General features: G+C 35.2%; 1 protein-coding gene across 1 annotated transcript in view; it reads right to left on the bottom strand.

The window, feature by feature from the left end:
- LOC124368808 (GILT-like protein 1) overlaps nucleotides 1-20476 on the bottom strand; it is a 55787-nt gene extending 35311 nt beyond the window's left edge. Inside the window, exon 1 of the mRNA XM_046826206.1 lies at nucleotides 20241-20476. Within this exon, the coding sequence (XP_046682162.1) occupies nucleotides 20241-20321 (81 nt within the window). The 5' untranslated portion in view covers nucleotides 20322-20476. The remainder of the gene's footprint in view (nucleotides 1-20240) is intronic.
- Nucleotides 20477-22393: the final 1917 nt, after the last annotated feature.

Here is a 22393-nt window from a genome sequence, read left to right as displayed (position 1 = left end):
TAACGCTTTAAATATTGTTATGATTTAGTTTCAGAAAATTAAAGAGCATAAACAATAGGGTAATTTTAGCGTTATCGTTTGATTTTTAACTATCTGTATAGTATGTACCTGTATAGGGTCTCAAATATATGTATCTACATAATTATATATACAGGTACATGAGAAAGTAACGTCTATAAAATACCATAACTGCTCTAACTTTGCTTGAGATTTGAGATCAAAATTTAGAAGCCATGTGATCAAACTACGCACAACCTGACCAGGCCTATTGCATGTGTTATTTTTTATAATTGTAACTTATACACTTGAGACCTAAGGCAAGCTCGCCACCTCAAGTGTTGCCTAGTACACCTCCTCCCCCAGAGCTGGCTAGTGGTGTCTTCTCCTTCATAGCTAGACTATGATTTTCGGGCTCTCTATGTTTCAACTGTAACCTTTATGTGAGCTTAATACTGAAATTAGATTGCAGTCTTCAGCCAGTGTTGCCAAATAGTACGTGTATCCTTTAAAGGTCGCCTATTATCACAATTATTTGACAATATTATCTGGGGACTGCGAAATCCACCTGAGGTCACACTCAAGCAGGTGACAGCTTAGACACATAGTCTCTTCCTATGTGCCAGTAGTCTCTTTCAAATTCACTCATTATATAATAGGGAGATTAGAAGAAAATGCGGGCATTACAGTATTGCTAAAAGAAACATATTTAGAAATCTTATACAGAAATAACTTTAGATGGAATGGATCTTCTCCACTTAAGATATAATTCTTATACTCGACAATTAATTAAAAATTTCTCATTTGAACTTTACAGGCCATGATACCATACAAAACCTATTTTATTCTACCCCGGTTAAATAAATACAAGAGTATATTTTCTAAAAACATTCTACCGCATTTCTGTTTACTTAGAAACAGTTTGGCGTCTGTGGTTAAATTAAATAACACAATAATAATATAGAAAGCACTTTCTAAAGTATTCATACTTAAATGACTCAGTTAATCGTGATGGATCTAGTCAGCTGGTTATAAAATACTAACTCAATGCACTTCTTGTTGATGGTAACACCTTCACTACTAAGTGAGTGATCATGACTAGTTCTAACAAGTAACACACACTGTGGCGCATGCCGCAGTCAGCATGTTAAAAAGCATGTTCATTATTAACAAATGATTTTAAATCATTATATGGTGTCACAAATTCTAATAAACGTCTGGTTTGGTCTATGCAATAATCTTCATATTATTTTTAAACAAATTGTCCATCAAGGCATATTTTTTAACTGTCAGTGTTCACTGTCTAAAACCTTACTTTGTATAAAAAAAGCATAAACTTCAATCAACTAGGCGTGAAATTGAATCAAGTACTTGTGAAGAACACATGCTGCACTCAAGTCCTTGAACAGTGAGTGCATCTCACGCTGTTGCCTGGCAGCCTGTTTTTGAACGAAAGCCAAGATTCAAGACTGTCTGAGCAATTTCAAGGAAGTCACTTACTTGGCCGCTCGGTAGAATACGAACACTGACATTACACAGGTGTTACGCAATCGACGATCGGGTAACTGGGACTTGTTCCTCCAGAGCTGGTCGAGTGAAACCAGAGAGGAAAGCTGGAGGAGGAAAATATTTACTCCACAAAGTATATAATAATGACATATGTTCAAATTCCAAAAGAGATTATTCAAAATTCTATTATGATTAAGCATAAGCAATCGATAGTTGAATACCTAGATGTAGTAATTTTCCCGTATTTAAGACTGTTATAATAACTCAATAATCAATATCCCACTGGCATACATTGACAATTTCAGTCATACTTTGGATAGAACGAATTCATGAAAGCAAACAAAACCGAAATATAAAGCTCACAAGAACGTTCCTGAAGAATGCTAGATCCACAAGTGCTGACCACAAAAGTACTACAACGAGATATTGGTTAGTTTAAGTAGTACAAAATATTAATAATAAGTTTGTACTCTTAGACTAGTTAGAAACCCCAAAATCACAAAGCGGATCTATGGCAGATGACCCCATTATAGTACACGTATATGAACTCCCTATGATTACAAACCTGCAGTATACCCACAGTTACTCTGAGGTTATTTTTATTAAAAAGGCTTCTTCGAAATTTAGGAAGCCATGATCTTAGACCAACCCCTACCACTAGGAAATACAAACTTAGTTCATCACTGAGTTGAGGGGTGGATGTTCGTGTTGTTTTCTTGCAGGGTTTTAAGGTCTCTACCGTGAAAAACTGTAAAAAAGCTTTAGTCGTTTTTCTGTAAATTTACATATTCAAAATTAAATTAGTAAACATTTCTTTAACATTAGATTTTCCATGAAACGACGATCCAGGGGTGTAGGCAAATAAATATATCAGGATGTGTACCCCTTTTCTAAAGTGTTCAAAGCACATTTCGTAATGTTTTCCACCCCTAATGTAAAAGGTGTACTACTTCATATTTCACTCTTCAAACAAAACTTTGAACATCATTATCCATTAGTTCTGTCAGTGTACAAACACTATCAGTCCTCCTCAAAACGTTTCTCCGGCATGCCACGTCACTGTCACATGGGAACTGATGTGATAGCCGCGACAGATACAAGATGGGAACACGGCTGTTAAGATAAGCAACGGGTGCTGGAGATAAGCTATCGAATGACAAGTACAGACGTATAGTCCACTCCAGACAAGTGGCGCGGGAGATTTAGGGTCCGGAAGTTTAGATATCAGTCGACAGACACTTGAGTCACTGGACCCTATTGTTTGTTTGGACAAAACTAATTGAGTGACAATTGGACTGATGGTAAAGTCTTTTGATCCAGTACCGTGCATAGCTCTAAAATTTTGAAAGCGTCCACTCATAGAGTAACATATTGTAGACAATATACTAACACGTTACTCTGTGCTCCAACCTTCATGGTGTATGGATGGATTATCCTTAGTGCAGAGAAGAGTACCAAGGAATAATTTGTTGTAATCAAATATTTAAATAAATATCAGTTGAAAGAAAATATAAAATCTATAAGCCTACTCGTTTGAAGCTCTCATAAACCTCGTAATCAAACTAAATTTGACTAACTGATCGATTAAATAAGATCAATCGGACCCGAATATGACAAGCGATAGTCCGCTCTTCAATCAGACTATACGGATATGCCTGTGCCAAAGTGTTACGAAGTCAACGTTAAGTCCCTTAGTTTCACAGATACAATTAATAACAGTTACTTAAGATCTGTCTATCTTTGTAACAAGATTAAAATAACCACATTTTGAAGTTCATACCATCATACGATTCTGGTATAGCTTACGTCAATTCAGGATAAAGAATAGTAGGTAAGTAGTTTGTGCATTTATATCCTTGTTTTGGGTTCCTATGCACAAAACCAGAATTTGAACGTATAAAAAATTAAAATAAACACTAAAGTCTGGAAAGTTTTAATTCATATTAAAAACTAGTTGATGGATTACCGGTCGGATCATGAGTCTAACCTAAGTTTTTTCATTATTATATGACCAAACAGCGATTAATATTGCTTTTTATTACAGCCTATCAGCTTTTTTATCATTTTCCTGATTATTTATAACGTTTCTCCATTGACCTTAGATAATAGCAATTAACTCATTAATCTATTAAGCAAAGGTCATATCCCTTCTTTAAGTCATCCTGTATTAGCAATGTTTTATTGACAGCATTGACTAAAGATGGTTCTACTATCGAGTTAAAAAATGTCAGGTACCGTACTTGATGTTGACTACGTTTAGGGGGAAATGTTGTACTTTACAGTTAAACGATAGTAACGTTAAAATTAACGACCGTATTAAATAAATAAGAGAATACATCACTCACAGACAACCTACGTAAACAAAATGTATAATTAAAAACGTTATGTACAAAGTTCGGATTTTGTTATAAATTATGTAATGTTTTGTATGCACATTCTCAAAATGATACTGTACAATTATCAGTGTTCCAGGTCGATCAAAATTACTGTTAACAACACATTTTAATAAATATTGTTATTAAGTTTCCTAACAGCCGAATCAAAAACCACCAAACACCTGAGTAACTGTCACGTCGATGAAACCTATGTATTGATTGCACGGACTTGGGTTATTTTTGCGTTTTTTTAGTTTAAATCTTATCTAGTGACATAATTATAGCGGCAGTGACAGTAGCCTACATTTCGTGATACGGAATTAAAATCAGTTCATTTTTCAACTAATCTCACGATGTAATTAACAACCAGAATACATATCTTAATCCTTACGATAGCTAACTACCTACCTTAACTTATGCGACAAACTTCTAAAGGTCAAATAATTAATTTTTTCTTACATTTTATTCTCAAAAATATTTCCTTAGGAACTAGAAAACCCTTAAAACATGAAAAATAAATTAATGTTTCAACGTATTTAGTACTAATTTTGAGGCGCTAATCCGGAAAATTTGAATACAAAAAATAAGTAAGAATATTACGCCACTTATATTTGATCAAGCACCGCAACCATAATTTATTGTTTACTTTGATGTAGAACCTAATTTAGTCCTTATTCAACTTTTAACTTAATTTATAAACATAACATCTGGAAGTTTAGTGGGAAGATTCAGAACTTGTAAATTAGTAGACTATTGGTTTGACCCTAAGGTTACACACGCTTAACTAGTACAAACGTAAAGATATGGACGAAATAGTAATGCAATATAGACTATGTTCATTCTCATGCAGGTGTAATTCAATTCATCTATAACCATAAGACGTGCAGAATAAGATAGTACGAACAACGTTCTTGGCCCGAATCTCCACCCTTCGGCTAATGAGTGCTAATATTGTCCTGCAGTTACATTTATTCCAGAAACAAGCGTACCAATTTTAGTTCAATTCGTGTATACATGAAACGCAGGCGAGTAGTATAGGAAATGAATTTGTAACCTGAGGCAATAAAGACTGGTCTCTGTTACAAGTTGTAACCATATAAATATGATGTCCATCTATGCTAATTTTAAGGATAATCCATTCTAATATATTATGGATTATTCTACACAATGTGGAAGAAGAAATTGGCTCCTGCTTTGCAGCTTCCAAACACGGACTAACAATTCATTGTTCACATAATTGAAGTATTATATTCACAAGAAAGAATTTACACGTACTTCACTCTATAACCGAACATATTTACACATTTATATAATACGATAAATAATTTTATAAACTGGATCAAATTTATCAAAAGGATTTCAGGTGTTAAGGTGAAGGAAAGTCAACAATAACAACAAAGACGCCATTAGCTGTTCTAGTTAGCGATGGTAACGAGAGGGCGCGCTTATTGCTTCCACTGACGGAAACGGAAATAGCAACGCGAGAATAGGTGTTGGCGGAACCGAAGTCTGATGGTCAACTGGAACTACTCATCTAAACGTGGTCAATTGTCGGTAATTATTTGTGCTTAATTACCTGTTATATTAATTAGTCAACCCATAGTTAATTATATTAAACTAATCTGATCCACAAATATATTTTTAATATCTGCCAATTACCACATGTGACGCCGACATGCTCAAATACGTATTTCGAGGCAAACACAAAGAAAGGATTAGTATGATGAGTAATTAATTGAGGTAGTTTTGTTCTAGCTACGATAATCATATCTTAAACATGTCAATAGTTAATCATTGTAAATCAAACTTGTATTTCAATTTTAGGAATAGTCCGAACCATGAAAGTTCAGAGCACAACTGTTCAGATAATTTTGTAATTGCTCAAATATAGTCCAAATTAAAAATTTCACTTTCTTTTTGTGTTTTCTTTTGTGAGTTTTTCTTTTTGTGCGTGATCAATAAAAAAATAACAATTAACAGATTAAGAAATAATTTACTCAATTAAGGACTCTAGGAGAGTTAAAGTTAAAGTCATAGAATGTATATACCAATTTTTGTTATACTTTATGTATCAATAAATCCGTCCTCATGGCTCCAAAGGTAACACATTTTCCTTGGTTAACTCTTGTTATGTGAATTAACAATGTAGATTTTGAAAATTACTAGAAGTCTTTCTGAGTATTTTTTTCTACTAAAACAGCTTTGTATAAGACCATTAATTAAATTTTCTTCCATCGAAAATAAAAGCGAAAGTTAAAAATATCTTATATAAAAACAAACTTCTTGGACGTTGTCAGGTCCTTCAAGTCCATTTCCAGAAAGCACACAAAAAGGTTTCAGAAAGCACATAAAACGGTTTCGAACTCCTTGAACAAAAGTAATGGGAGCCTAGAGATTATTATTGAATTTAAAATATTTTCAACATGAAACAAGAACGCAATTAAAACGTATTCACCCTCGGATTTAAAAAAAATACAGACCACGTTTGGCGGATCTCCTGCAACCAAGCCTCCGTATTGTGTTGAATTTTTTAAAACAACCATTTCCAATTAACTTGTGATAGAGAAATGCGATGAGAAACAGCGGCGCGTGACGCAAGAATAGAATAATCAACAATGCAAAACTGGATGGTTGCAACAATAACAATGTCCTTCACCAGTGTGTAGTCGACATTTCCTGGCTGAGTATAAACACACTATGTCCTCGTGTTTATCATGGCTATCGCTGCTGCGTCTACCATTATAATAGCTTTCTGATTTGTGTTATTTTATTACACAATTTAGTGGTTCGTCCAGTCCAAATAACATTTTGTGCAAACAGTGTACACAGGGTTTACATAAAATAATGGTGCGAAAAGAGAAATAAAACGATACGAGTTACAATAAAACCACTTATATATTAAAGTGGTGCTCTATGGCTTCAATATGGTGCTCTACTGTCGTCCAGAACATGGTCTATTTCAACCCACACGTTGTACTTTTTTCTTAACACAGTGGATATAGCGTGTCCAATGTTTTCTCACAGATGAGCCAAATTGAAAATTTTTGGGAACACTGTTTTTAACATGTTTCCAGAGAAACAATCACGTGGAGTCAAGTCAGGACTCCTTGAAGGCCGTGTCGTAGGGCCACCTCTGCCTAAGCACCTGTTTGGAAACTACTCGTACAATGGTTCAGTAATGTAGAGGCGCTCCAACTGAACTTACATTTCCGACTTCAGATCACGTGGACGATCTGGCAAGTGATCTGAGTCGGTAAAGTACTGATCGGAAATCCCATGGCCATCTTTGCGGGCTCGTGGTGCCTTCGGTGTCACCTCGCACTTTTGGCGAAAAAGAAAAACTTCTCTCGAGATAGTAACAAAATTCAAGCTCATATCACGTGAGCGCTTCTGAAGGCTAACTTTAATTTTGGTACTACTAGTAATGATTGATGATAGATAAGGGACAGGAGTGACCTACAAATAATAATACCAAAGTAACTTAATATAATATGTTAGCTTCAGGATGAAAAAATGTTGTAAAGTGTACTTATTGGTATTCTTAGTTTAAGAGATCAAGAGTCGCTATGGGGAGAGCGTTCTGGGGACTTCTAATACAATATAGACTTATCTTTTCAACTGCTTAGATTAAAATTGGTGGTCTATCAGGCTTTTTAAGTGATCCAGTATTTGTGAATGCTTATCCCAATGCACTATGTTATTTCTGTGAGATGAAGCTTTATTAAATGTTCTTCTAAAATACCGCTGCGCTAAAGTCACTAACAGCTTTTTCGTAATTTAGAATAGATGGGTTGAAAAGAAACCACAACCATAAAGTTTGTTTCAAAGAATGGGATTATCAATCATTGCAGCGGTTTTAATATATGTCAACAAAACTCTTTAAGCTGCTGGATGAATTGGTACGAATATGAAAATTTGTATTTACCTCATAACAGTTTTATACACAGTGAGTTGAAACTGCAGCATTATTTTATAAAAAATCCTGTATATATTTACTGTTTATACAAATAAAGGAATGCAGAAGTTCTGATGAGGTTCCCTCTCCCTAGGTAAAAAAAGTATATAAATCACTAATAACATTAGCTATTTAACAATTTTTTGGTTTGTTTCTTAGTTTAGTGTTAAAAAACGATGGCGTGGAAAAGTGCTGACTTTTATGAGCGACTAAATTCAATTGTTGGATTAGTCCATTTCTATGTAGTATAGGAAAGGCAGTAAGATTAGAGGATTTAAGTAAAAATTACTTTAAAAAACACTTTTTAGTATATATAATTTTAAAAATCAACTAATAAAAACTGTGACCTTTGTATAAATTATCTGACAGTTAAAAGAAAGGATCGGCATAGCCGAGAAGAAAGTCCCATAGCACAGCCATTACATGAAAATGTATCTTCCAAATCTGAGTTTTGTATTAAACAAAGAAAAGCCTTTAAATTGAAGCAATCTTAAACAACCCATAATCCCATCCTCGATAGAGATATAAGGACCGTTTCTCAATTGTTTGATAGTTATTTACAAAATATTTTTACTTTACATATATTTGAAAAATATCACTACTTATCTATTAGAGAGAGTTCACCACAGAACAAGTGCAATGAGAATAAACTGTTACTGTCTTAGAGCGTAAATAAAAGTTAGGTTTAACGATTAAGTCGTTAAAGAGTATTATAGACTGTTTTACGACTTCTACATAAGTCTGTTATTTGCATTTGTGTGGGCTTTTTATTAAATAAAAGAAACTACTTATAGTGTTCAAGCACGTGAAGCAGTAAAGTGTTATTGTGAGTGTGCGTAGTAAATTCACAGCCACGTATTGTGTTACAGTTTATTATAGTGTGTTGTAGAGAAAGGGGTGATCACCCAAGCACGATAGCGATTGGCGCCACATGATGGGGAAAACCACACCCACCGAGGATACGAATCCCGCGTCAGGTTGGTGATTCACCGTATGATTAACAGTGATTTTCCGTTACGTATGACGAGTGTATGCGGGAAGATGTCCCATCCGAAAGTTTTATTTAATATTTTCGTATGGTTTATTAGCTGTAGATCAAGGAAATATTCATATTTTACAAATCCACAGGCATAACAAACAAATTACTTCCTAGTCTCACATTTAAATGGATTGCAATTTCTACAGGCTTTGCCTCATAATCTAAAATTGTTCCATTTCTCCCCTATATTTTCCTTGGTGATTTGCTGTATCCACACGTGTTGGAGAAAATTCTGTAGGTACTATATATATATATATATTGAAAAATGAATATATATATATATATATATATTCATTTTTCAATACAAAACTGTTATGTTGAGAATAGAACAAATCATACTGCAAAAAATAACAGAGTAAAACATTCGTTTTTAATTCATGAACTTTATTCTTCGGACTTATCTTAATACTGTTCTACTTTTCATCTCGTTTAAGTACGAAAGTAGTAAGTGGATTTTGTATTGTGACATAAACTCCTTTACATCTAAAGGCAAAGTTATACAGCTAACATAAATAGCTCAAGAATCCCAAAAAACATTTCCCAAGGTAGATCTTTCCAAGTTTGATTGTAAAGAATTATGCACTTTCCCAAATACTTGTGGAGAGCAAGATACGATGACCAACGTATGGTATGAGATAGCCAACGTTTTGGTCGGAGCTGGTATATACAATCCAAGGACTGAATCACCCAAGCGTCATGCAACATCTATAATATCAATGAAATAATTAATCAAGCGTTATTGCAAGTGCACCTTGAGACTGTTGATTGCGTGGTGAATAATTCTGCCAATGCCAATTTCGAAATTCTTTAAATACTACAGAAGTAACGCTAGTCTTCAGGATGTTCATCCTATAACTGTGTTGCCAGTCTTAGTAAAGGCTATTAAAAATATTCTTGAGTACAAAACAAGTTTTTTGACAAATTCGACATTCTGGAATTTTAAAAATCTTAAAAACTTAATCCTTTTATCTAATTGGATTGTCCTCTTTTAGAGTTAGCAATCCGTAAAGTTCTTAGGATTAAATTTAGGTCTAGGTCTAACCTGGGATTCTCTGATGATTTGGTACAAGGTACCTTACATGCTAGTTTGCTATAGAATTTTACATCTTATGTAATTGTTTTGAGTTCTTTCCATCACTCTTGAATTTTACTCAACACTAAAGAATGAATGTGCTCCCAAGGAAGACAAGGCGTATGTTTGCTTATAGCAATAGATTAGATAGGACGATTGCAATGAAACGTACATATTGTTTTTGTACAGTATTGACTATAGTCTATCAACGACTAAAAGAGCGATTTTTATACTTTGGTACTGAAGGAATACGTATCGTTAACTAACAATAACGTCGTAGTATTGAACTATTGGAAATTGTATGCTAAATAAGATATTTGTTTTGAAACCTCAACCATAGTTTTATTAGCGTGATATGAGATTAGTTTGTAAAAAACTCTGCAACACAAAAGAGAAATAATCCAGAATTGAACAAAAAGTCTATAACTAACAGAAATTATGAAGACATAATATAGATTGTAATAATTCTAGTACCGTATTAAGAACGAGGTTGAGATGGAGTTCCTACTTGAATAAAACAAGTTTTACATGCGAGGGGAGATTATGGTTTTTGTGTAATTTGACCTAATCGGTAATTTTATCCTGGGCATTTACAGGCAGGCTGCCTTCACCAGACGAAGGCAGCAGCGGATGTAAAAACGTCACACACCTTTAAAAGATTACTATTTTCTATTGAATCACGAAAGTTTACAAAAATTCCGACCAGGGCAGTGGTGAGCCAATTTCGCACCACCAATACACACAAAAAATATATTAGTGTTTTAAACCATAAAAATCATAGTACGTTTATATTTCTTGTTAGATCTGGATTTTTCTGGAGCAATTTCGAGAATAATATTGTGTACAACAACACAAAATTAGAAACTCTTATTTAAAAAATTAATACGATACAATTACGGTAACAGACAATAAATACGTCTTTACAATTTGTATTGAATAATTAATACAAAGGTGCTAAGCTCAACATAATACATTTTTACACACGTAACTCTGAATACTTTTGTTGTTTTATTTTGGGATTACAATTGGCCTTCTGAGCTTTTCGTCGTTTCGTACCGGAAACAGTATTTTAATTTGAGCAAAACCCTGAGTTATAAATTAACATAATCTATGTTTAGATCCAAAGGAGCTATAGGTAGTAGGCCTATCGTCCAATTACGTATTGCAGTCAACACTAGGGTTGACATCTTTTTTAATTGTGATCAAATTAGTGTGATACTTCCTCAAATTAGTTTACTTATACTTTTTTACTAATGGATAAGTCACCATTGCTAACTGAGAGGTTGCGGGTTTTATCATCATAACAATACAGATTGCACTTATTTGATATTATCAGTAAAACAAATGAAAACTAGTGCGTTCCGAAACTCACATAGCTCAGAGAAAAAAGTTTTACATTCATTAATATAGCACTTCTTTTGATATCAAATAAATATTCCCCCAAATTTAGTTCAAATTAAAGAATAAACTAGCCTATACGTTATATAAATATATATTAAAAAATATACTTAATGTGAAGTAACTCATACCGAGATATGTGTGTGAAGAAGCGGTTTGCATAGGGTAATATGAGGTGAACTATTTTTCATCATAATATAAACAATGTACTACTTAATACATATTTTCCATTTAATTCATTATCAAAAACAATATCTAATCCCAACGATATAAAGTATAAATACTGGTTTTGCTTCCATGTAGTGCTTCTGTGTCTAAAAAAGGATCCTTTAATTGTGATGCTACACAAATTATTAATTAGTAAAGAAAGAACCCTCAAGTTGTTCAGCCGATTCTAGAATATCGTTTACCGTAGTACTACTAAGTAATTAGTATTTTAGTACAGCTTCCGGGAGAAAAGGAATCTGTATCTCTAATTTATACAGGAAGGGGGTAAAGAAACGCACGATTTTTATTGATTTTAGTAAGCTATAACATCATCATTAAACATCGATGCCTAACCATCTTAATGACAAAACAATAGACTATTAAAAAATATAATTAATTACTCTGTGACTAAAGAACTCCCTAGTCGTATAAAACCACTAGGCAACAAATTGAGCAGTCAGAAGGTCTCGTTACTCACTGCTACTTTCGTGTATAGTCAGGACCAGGCACGAGTATAGTAAGCGCTCTAGTCGATCGGTTGTGCATAAAAAAGTAAAACTTTAAAATCCAGGAAGGCTCGATCGAGACCACACTGTCGATGCGGCTACATCCGGTTAGGACGGTTGGAACCGGTTGTGACGTGGCATTTGGCATGACTGACTCACGGTAGCTGCTGTCGCTGTGGCAATGCTGACTGAGAGTACTGTATGCCCCCTGTTCCTAGTGCAGTATCTGTTATCTGGCAGCATAGCACGGCGGTGCTGCACTAGCTGAAGCAGAAACGTTGCTAGACCAGACTGACAAAGACAGACTACTGGAATTGGCTGTGTGGTTGTATAAGTAGGCTATGGCTGTCCCTAGTTCCTCGTACACAACCTGTCATATGCCACCCAATAGCTGCACTAGCTGAAGCAGAAACGTTGCTAGACCAGACTCTGACAAGGACAGACTACTGGAACTGGCTGTGTTGTAGTATAAGTAGGCTATGGCTGTCCCTAGTTCCTCGTACACAACCTGTCATCTGCCACCCAATAGCTGCACTAGCTGAAGCAGAAACGTTGCTAGACCAGACTCTGACAAAGACAGACTACTGGAACTGGCTGTGTTGTAGTATAAGTAGGCTATTGCTGTCCCTAGTTCCTCGTACACGACCTGTCATCTGCCACCCAATAGCTGCACTAGCTGAAGCAGAAACGTTGCTAGACCAGACTGACAAAGACAGACTACTGGAACTGGCTGTGTTGTAGTATAAGTAGGCTATTGCTGTCCCTAGTTCCTCGTACACAACCTGTCATCTGCCACCCAATAGCTGCACTAGCTGAAGCAGAAACGTTGCTAGACCAGACTGACAAAGACAGACTACTGGAACTGGCTGTGTGGTTGTATAAGTAGGCTATGGCTGTCCCTAGTTCCTCGTACACAACCTGTCATCTGCCACCCAATAGCTGCACTAGCTGAAGCAGAAACGTTGCTAGACCAGACTGACAAGGACAGACTACTGGAACTGGCTGTGTTGTAGTATAAGTAGGCTATTGCTGTCCCTAGTTCCTCGTACACAACCTGTCATCTGCCACCCAATAGCTGCACTAGCTGAAGCAGAAACGTTGCTAGACCAGACTCTGACAAGGACAGACTACTGGAACTGGCTGTGTTGTAGTATAAGTAGGCTATTGCTGTCCCTAGTTCCTCGTACACGACCTGTCATCTGCCACCCAATTGCTGCACTCCCTGAAGCAAGAGCGTTGCTCGACCAGACGCTGACAAGGACAGACTTCTGGAACTGGCCGTGTAGTGTAGAAGTAGACCATGGCTGTGGCAATGCTGACTGCGTGTCTATCTCCAGTTCTTAGTACTCAATTTTCTGCCAGTCAATTGCTGCACTCGCAAAAGCAGGAGCGATCCTAGACCAGACGCTGACAAGGACAGACTACTCGGACTGGCCGTGTGGTTGTAGAAGTAGACCATGGTTGTGACAGTGCTGACTGTCCGTCTGTTCCCAGTTCTTAGTACTCTATATGTTTTCTGCCAGTCAATTGCTGCACTCGCAAAAGCAGGAGCGATCCTAGACCAGACGCTGACAAGGACAGACTACTCGGACTGGCCGTGTGGTTGTAGAAGTAGACCATGGTTGTGGCAGTGCTGACTGTCCGTCTGTTCCCAGTTCTTAGTACTCTATATGTTTTCTGCCAGCCAATTGCTGCACTCGCAAAAGCAGGAGCGATCCTAGACCAGACGCTGACAAGGACAGACTACTCGGACTGGCCGTGTGGTTGTAGAAGTAGGTGTCAGCTCTATAGTGTACACCCACACCAACATCTGCATACTGTCCACTCCGCAATGTCGCGCTGGACGCCACCGACACTCGTCTATCATGACTGTAATCCATCCACTGACTACCGAGAAGGGAGGTACTTGAGAGGTTTTAAGGTAAGAAAGCCGCCAAAAGTAATATAAAGAATTGAATCAGTAACAATATGTTGTACTGTGGTCTCTCATTCACTCATTCACTGGCCTGTTGACCACTGACCTTTTCTCAGGATAAAGGGCACCATCATAAGGAGGCATTTACTTCACCACATACCTAGGTCAAATCGGGTGCGGAAACTAATCCGTATCGACGAACTGACAACTCGATTTCATATATTGGCACGACACATATCATATAGTGTATTTGGTTTATAAAATGTTTTTATACAACAAATTAACCGGCAAATTTAGTAAAAACATTTGTGTTTTTCTATACTATATCTTTCCAAACAATCTTGTTTATACATAAATAAATAAATTTCATTTAAGTTTCGAAAATAAGTCACCAGTCTCTCCAAGGGCTAAAGTTTTTAATTCCAAAATAATCACCTGATATTACAAAGGTATATATGTGTAATCTAATGTGGTATATATGGACAATTGATCCTACTGAACTATTCAATAGCTCTAGAAGTGTGACGCAAACATCGCTAACTATACGGGAAACCCGCTATTACATTAAGCAATCTAAGATCGTAATAGGAATTACACTGCCCATTAAGCTACTCCGAGAAGATACGCTATCATCGCCCATGGTGACAACAGGGCGATGACACGTCAACACAAAATAACCGTTAGTCATAAAGCCAACACATTTTCATTAATGATAATTAATCATTCTGCTCTGTTTTTTACAAAATTTACTTCTGATATGATTTTAATATCAGTGACAAACGTAACAAAAATATACTTATTTTTTAAATATTCAAAACCACTTAAAAATGTATTATTTTCATTTTATCAATCCGGAATATTTGAAAATAAGAACAATGTTAATCCTTAACTATTATTATTACCTTAAATTGCCTTCAAATTGTTACAACAAATCTCATATACTTTGAAACGTATATTTCTTACACGTCCAATTTTTTTAATGTTGTCGACGTTGGTATTAATTAAAAAAAAACAAACAAATATCAAAATATACTATTTACTTAGTCGACGCATTTTTATACATATATTGTGTCGTGTTCGAATACTTGGATATGATTGTATTGATGAAAATAAGCCAGACATTTCCTGTGAATATATGTTTTAATATGAACTCATGGATATCTTTATCTCATGGAATATTCTCCCGGATCATATCAGAGGTATTCGTAGTCGGGAGCGGTTTCGGAGGGTGCTTAAGGGGGGTGTTTCGGGCCTCGTCGGGTTGACGATATCGTGGCATATGGTATGGGACGATGGCTTTGTATAAATGGTGATGGGTGAATGTCTGTTAATTTCCTTGTAAGTTTTATATTATTTATTTATTTTCAGTTTCGTAGAGAACCTTCATTTGATTTTATTACTTTATATAAATATAGATTATAATTTTAGATTGTAAAATAGAAAATAATGTAGACTATATTGTGGCTCTTATTTTACACTAATAGTATAGTTTATTAATTTATGGTTAGGTGTAAGATAGGACTTAATAGTCCTAACCTCGCCAATTGAATATATGTTTTACGTTGTATTCAATAAAGACATTTTTCATTTCAATTCATTTGATTTACCTTTACAAAATGTAAAGTCTTATTGACCTCTAGAGGCATAAAAGAACCAAACTTGGTACATGTATGGATGATTATTATGACCTATTTAGAAGTAGTGTATCAAATTCTTTAATTTATACCAATACAAAATATTGGCCTTTTTAATTGTTGAAGCCTAATATTCCTAAAGCAAACAGCGGATGGTGATTTAGGACACTCTGTACAGATCACATACAACTGTCTGTAATACAGTGGGAACACACAGACGTTAATTCCATGAAACAGAGAAGATTAATCCAGTAGGCAGATTGAAGTGAAAAATGATAAGTTTCTAGCGACGCTGTGTTTATACTGGAACGTGCCGACAACGTGCACCAATAACCTCCGATATCGCACGTTTTGTGTTTGTGCACACACTTACACGAACCATGTCACGTATGCCATAACATATTAAATAAAAACCATTATATAGTATGAGTATTAATATTTCACACAATTAGGTACAGTAGCGTATTCAGAATTTGAGTTTAGCGGTGGCGGCAAAAACCATCATCCTAATCTCTGTACTGTAGAATTAATACACATTCCTAATCTCACACCTTTACGAGTGGATTCAAATGCTCCGATAAAGTATTACAATATGCCGCTGAATTACCAGTGCCAAGAGTTTCGTCCTGCGGAAGTAAGCGATGAAAATTGCCATTTTCTGTAGCACATATTTATTTTAGTTATAGTTCTTGAAATTGTTCAATAACATATTCTCTACAATGCTATCGGCATGCAGGAATGTATTTAATTTTCAAGTTTTTAGAAAAGGTTTATATTATAACCTAGTTAAAGGTATTTTTCTACGTCAGTTGCTTGGAGGAACTCGGCTCCCTCCTGAATACGCCCGTGATTTAGCATTTTTATCAAGCGCATCCTGAAATGTAATTTTTAATATACTCAATATCTATTTCAAGGCATCTAGCTCGAAAACGAGCAAAGTGCCGGGTATGATATATTAACTAGCATGAATGAAGAAGAGCTCTAAATCATGTCATCATGCGCGCTTCGAAGGCTTCGAAGGCTAATTCGAAGGCTTAAACGTATGGCCTCGACAAGTCTCGATGAAAATGTCACAAAACGGAATGTGGGGGTGTCATTTTTAACCCAATACAAGAACTTAATATCGTGTATATATCTTTTGTTTGATAAGATGATAATTACAATAATGCATCTTTTTCAATCTTTTATGGATTTTATGGATTTATTTTATATCTGAACGACTCTACACAACCTAAGTAGCAGCAACAGCAGTCATGCAGTTACTTTCAAAAATTAAATAAAGAGGGTTAATCTGGGTGCTGACTTTTTGCAAAGCAGCGCAGCGGCAAGAACCGGTCGAACCCCGGGAGAAAGCCGGCCGGCCCGCGAGCTACTTTCACAAGTGACTTATACGAGCGAGTGGTGTGCTGGGAATCACGACCGGTACACAACTTGGCTACTTTGGCGCCTTATACACGTATCCTCTGCCCTAATTCTGCTGGCTTCTGAAAATACACAACTACGCTGAATTTTTCCACTACCAAGGTTCTGTTTTCCTACAAGCAACCATTTCGTGTCATTACGTCTCATTTGGCAGGAGACTGCTGTAGGAGGCACAAATCAAAAACCCCCCAATAAACAGAAATTTTCTCCAACAATTAGTCTAACTTTAAACGTGCCACTATGCTACTTATGTAATAAAAACATGGATGTAAATCATATGATGCAGTCTAGTTGAATACGTTCGATAATGCCAGTTCAATGACATAATTTGTTTAATTTTTAAGATTCTATTAAAAACTAGTTGGAAATACATTGTTTTGTTTTGATAAATGCCATTAAAATATTGTGCTCATAACCCCACAGGTAGCAAATATGAAAATAAAACTAGGTTATATAAGTGTATTATAAGCCAACAATAATATTCAAAAGGGGAGTAGGGTAAGGTGATACAATCGGTTTGGAGTGAAAATATGTTTTAATGTTAAACTCATAGTCTTTTAAGAGAATATATCTGAATTTAGAGAAGTAGAAGCAATTATTTTGATTACTACGAGAAATAAAAGCCATTAAAATATGAAATTTAAACATTTTGTGTTCAGAGCCAAATGGAAACGGCTGAAATTAAAACTGTGATATGTTTATAGCATGTACATGAGTTATCGTTTCAGGGAGTTAAATATTTTTTATTTGTAAAAAAAATAATTTTTTAAAGAAAAATGTCATTTTCTTAAATTATACTTCATCAAAAAATATAATGTGATTAAATCATAAAGGAATAAAAACATATCTGTCCCTGAATCTATAGGTCATGTAAATGTTAATCCTATGAATAAAGTCTATAACTCATATTTTTTTGTAAATGCCTGTAATTTCACGTGGAGTGATAAAAACAAGTTTTATGCAAATTTTCTACATTCGGGGAAGCTATTTTAAATTGCTTTGAAATTGACCATAAAAACTTATTCTCCATACCCAAAATCGATAACACCTTGATTAAATGACAAGCCCAAAGTACAAAACGTGAGCGTTTGATTTGACCTATCAAAGTCCTTTTACAAAATTACAAACACAATTCTTGATGAATATTTGATATAATACTGATATTATAAAACTAAGAATATCTTAGCCTACTTTTTACTGAGATACAATCATGATACTAGTAAATCAGATACAGTTCAAAGTTCATTATTATTTTCTCTTTTAACACTAAAACAGGTTACGGAACCTTAGCAGTCATATGATGCTAAGAATGGTTTGTGAGGGTCTACCATAAAGATTTGTAAAATTTAAATATTCTTTTTATTATTATCAATATGGAGTAATCTCCCAATTCAACCGGTTTGACTTTCGCCCCATGAGAACCAGGTTAAACTAAAACAATAGACTACTGTTTTGAGCCAAACAATTTAAAAAATTCCCATTTCACAAACACGGCTCATACAAAATAGTTTCTCCTGATTGATATTACATGAATTGTTTATTAGTTCCCTTGATTTATTGTCCGCCATTGAATACAAAGATAAACGGCATTTTTTAATTAGGAGCTTCCTTAACATTTAATAAAATGTTACATTTTTTTATACAATCGGCCGTTTTTGTTACAAAACGGCTTTACAATACATTTTGCAGTTTGTTTTGAAATATAGTGAGCAACTGTCTCTTTTTGTTAGCAAAACATTTTGTTTTTATATGTCCTATTGGGATCCCAAACACTAATTTTAACAAATGTTGTTTCGACGAAATAATAAGAAAACGTGCAGTGTGTGTGTGTGTGTGTGTGTGTGTGTGTGTGTGTGTGTGTGTGTGTGTGTGTGTGTGTTTCTTCTGCTCGCATGTGTAGCTAACGCTCATACATAACAACAGAATCAGTTCAGATTTCAAAAGTAAATACGGAGATGCAAAAATTGAACACAATTGTAATATCAACAAAACATTAACACTGCTGTGTTAAAATCTGAAATGTCCGCTGGTAATTGAAACAGGCACTACAAATGCAAGTGCATTTTTATGCGATACATTAGTATTTTATGAACTTGATATGGTTCAAACACAATGTGAGAAACGCGATGAAACTGTAAATTTATATCACATTGCTAGACGTGTTCTAGAAATGCTTTAACTTTTGATGAGTCCCTATGGATTATGATGATATTAAAATAAAATACAGAAATGCATTAGTAATTATCATTTTGAGATTTAATTTTTATGTTTATTTTATTCTAAATACTATTGATCAAGAACATACTGGCGAGTATAGTAGATGTTTTAATAACCTAAATCGAGCATTTCTTGAAAAGTATAGTTTATTAATAGTTTAAACTCAAAAATACTACAGTGTACAGGAAAAAACGAAGAAGCGAAACACGTAGATTTTGCTCTTGAGTGACATCAGTAAAATACAGATATCAAATTTCAATAGAAAGGAAATGATAGTGTCGACCATTAGCTCCTATATCAACCATTCCTTACATTCAACAATTCTGAATTCTCGTGATGTATAGCCTATACCTATTGAGTACCACAAGAGACCAAGAAAGAGCGATTTCAAAAATCCCCTATTTCAATAATGTTTAATTAATCCATAGTACAATAAATAGCAAAATTTATTACGTATATTACGTTGATAAAAATACAGTATTGAAATGCGAGTGGTAGATCTATATTTCAGAACATACAACAGTGAAATGGTATTGTCATTTCTTATGTTTTACTACTGAACCGAGGAGGGCGGTATAAGTAAAAGGATAAAATGACTATCAATCAAGATAGGCTTATACAAAGTGTTTTCAACAACCTACCGTATTTAAACGTGTAATATATCAATGACAAATTTTGTATTATTAAATAATAACCATGAATATTCATCCTCAATGTGGTCACATAAACGCAACGGTTGGGTAAACTTGTCAAAAAAAACTTTAAAATTCCATTCTTATCTGTAGAGAACACCCCTCCCCTCCTTTTACATGTATTATAAATAAAAGAACTTTAGACACAAAAAAGTATTATACATAAAGTACCTATGTCCAAAACTAAAACAAAACATATGCGGAATTCTTTACTGCTTTTGTACTGTGAAATTGAGAGAGAGTGTTCTGCAAGAGCGGGATTTTTCAAATATTACGAACTACGAGGATCCCAAAACACTTACTTGCGTCATGGGGGCGGCGGCGAAGGCGGTGGCGCTTAGAGCCAGGAGGGCGAGGCTCGAGAGCAGGATTGGGACGGCCATGTTGCTCACTGTAAGACTGTAGGCGAACTGAGCAGTGAGCAGGATAGAAGAGAACAGAACACAGAGCAAGGCGGAACAGTACAGAAGAGTGGCGCGGGGCGAAGTGGTGGCGGTCGGTGGAGTTGCACGGAGCAGTACAGTCGGAGTCGGGACAGTCTACAGTGGCAGCCAGTTCTGGTACACTCTGGTCACGTCACAACAACCAGTACCAAGGGTGGGCTCAATTTATTGTTTTCCTGTACCTGGAACAATCTATACACTCAATATATTATTTCAGATTTCAGAAAATTGTGATTTTCTAAATACAGTATCAACATTCAACACCGAATTTATACCCCCCCCCCCCCCGAGTTGTCAAAAATTGCCTTGATAATTTCGTGATTGTTAAAGGCCCAATAAAAAAATTAAACATGGACATAAATATAGAACTGATGCTTACTTTATTATTATGCTTATAATGCTTTACGCCTTAAAATATTTCAAATTAAATAGTCCGTATAGCTTTATATAGGAGGTTAAAGAGAACTTGATAGACATGTTTTAGCACGAGAGTAAGTAAGACAAGTATGTCACAGAACTGTGGTCCTCCACAAAAAAAAATGTTTACATGCTTTTTAGGACATTACCTGTACTCAATACGTATTTAAAACATACATCCATGAATGTATCAAATTGTTAACTCCATTTGCGTCACATTTGTTTATGTTAAAAGTTCCCCACCTCTCATGGAGCCAACCTGTTGGGAAGTATTAGAATCTCTGGTAACATAAAAATAGTTTTGGTTCAAACATTATCAAGCAAATTTAAATCTAAAACCGTGAAATATTATAAAGCGGTCTGTGGACCATTGGGAACAACATATAAAAAATGCATTATGTAATATCGCTAATTACAAACTGTATCATAATAAACATCATCACAACTACACAAAATTCGGTAATGTTATTTTTATATCAAACTTATACAATTAATCAAATTGGTTAAGTGAATACACCAATGTTTTACAACGCGAGTGAAGAGGGAGACGTAGACGGACGTGGCAGCTATTATTTCCTGCTATAGTATGGGATATACTGGGTTTAAATAGCTCAGATAAAATGTTTTAAATATTTCAAAATAATATTTGTGTTTTTGGCTCAGTGTTCAGCGAAGACTTTCATCACTAGTTGCTGATGAACGAATTTCGATTCCTATCAATAATACAATTGCATCACACTAGTCAATAGTTTTACATTAAATAAAAAGAGATTAGGCCAATAAGTCCATTGATTCAGATTCTTACATACTGATAACTCTCTCCATTCATAAGAAATCACTTTCAATCAACAACAACAGTTTCATCTCCGTTCGATATACGATTACAACCCGTTGTTAGGCAATTAATTTGAGTATTTTATCAGCGACAAAACGTGGAATCTTCAATAGAATAGAAAGCCTAAAAACTAATAAGTGTTTCAATAGAGATCTAAATTGGTTAGTATTTGTAATTATTGTTTCTTGCTGTCAGGGAGCTTGTTGATCATCAACTTGTGCCGACAGTTGCTCCAATGCTTTCGTCCTGTGCTGTTGAAGCAAAAGTAGTCCTTACATCGTGTCCCGTACGGGCGAATATCCTTACCTCTCACCATTTAACTTAGTATTGACAATAAAGTACCAAGTCAAGGATATAAAGGCGGGTCAAAGGCAGTAGCGTAGCCAGAAATTTCGTTCGGGGGGGTCCGAAACCGGGGGATCCTAGGGACGTTTTGTGTGTTATTTGTCAATGAGTTCACTGGTAAAAGGTAAATACCAAAAATATGGAGCTTTAGTAACTACGCCTTATAGAAAGTGGAAAGATGTAATACGCAAATTCAACTCTCACAGCAATCTAGTAGGCCTAACCACAAATTTTCTTGTATAGCTACAGAAACTTTACGAAGTTCGATTCTGGCCGAGTAGAAAGCACCAAAGTGATGTTGAATTCACTGGATAAGAAAGAAAAAGAACAAAACAGAGCTTCTCTCAAGCGTATAATTGACACGACTATATTCTGTGGAGAAAAATGAAATACCCCTTCGGGGACATTGGGCCAC

Source organism: Homalodisca vitripennis, chromosome 1, assembly GCF_021130785.1.
Source record: "Homalodisca vitripennis isolate AUS2020 chromosome 1, UT_GWSS_2.1, whole genome shotgun sequence".
NCBI classification, from domain to species: domain Eukaryota; kingdom Metazoa; phylum Arthropoda; class Insecta; order Hemiptera; family Cicadellidae; genus Homalodisca; species Homalodisca vitripennis.
Note: the sequence above shows the minus strand (reverse complement) of the source record. Positions and strands in the feature narration are given on the sequence as shown.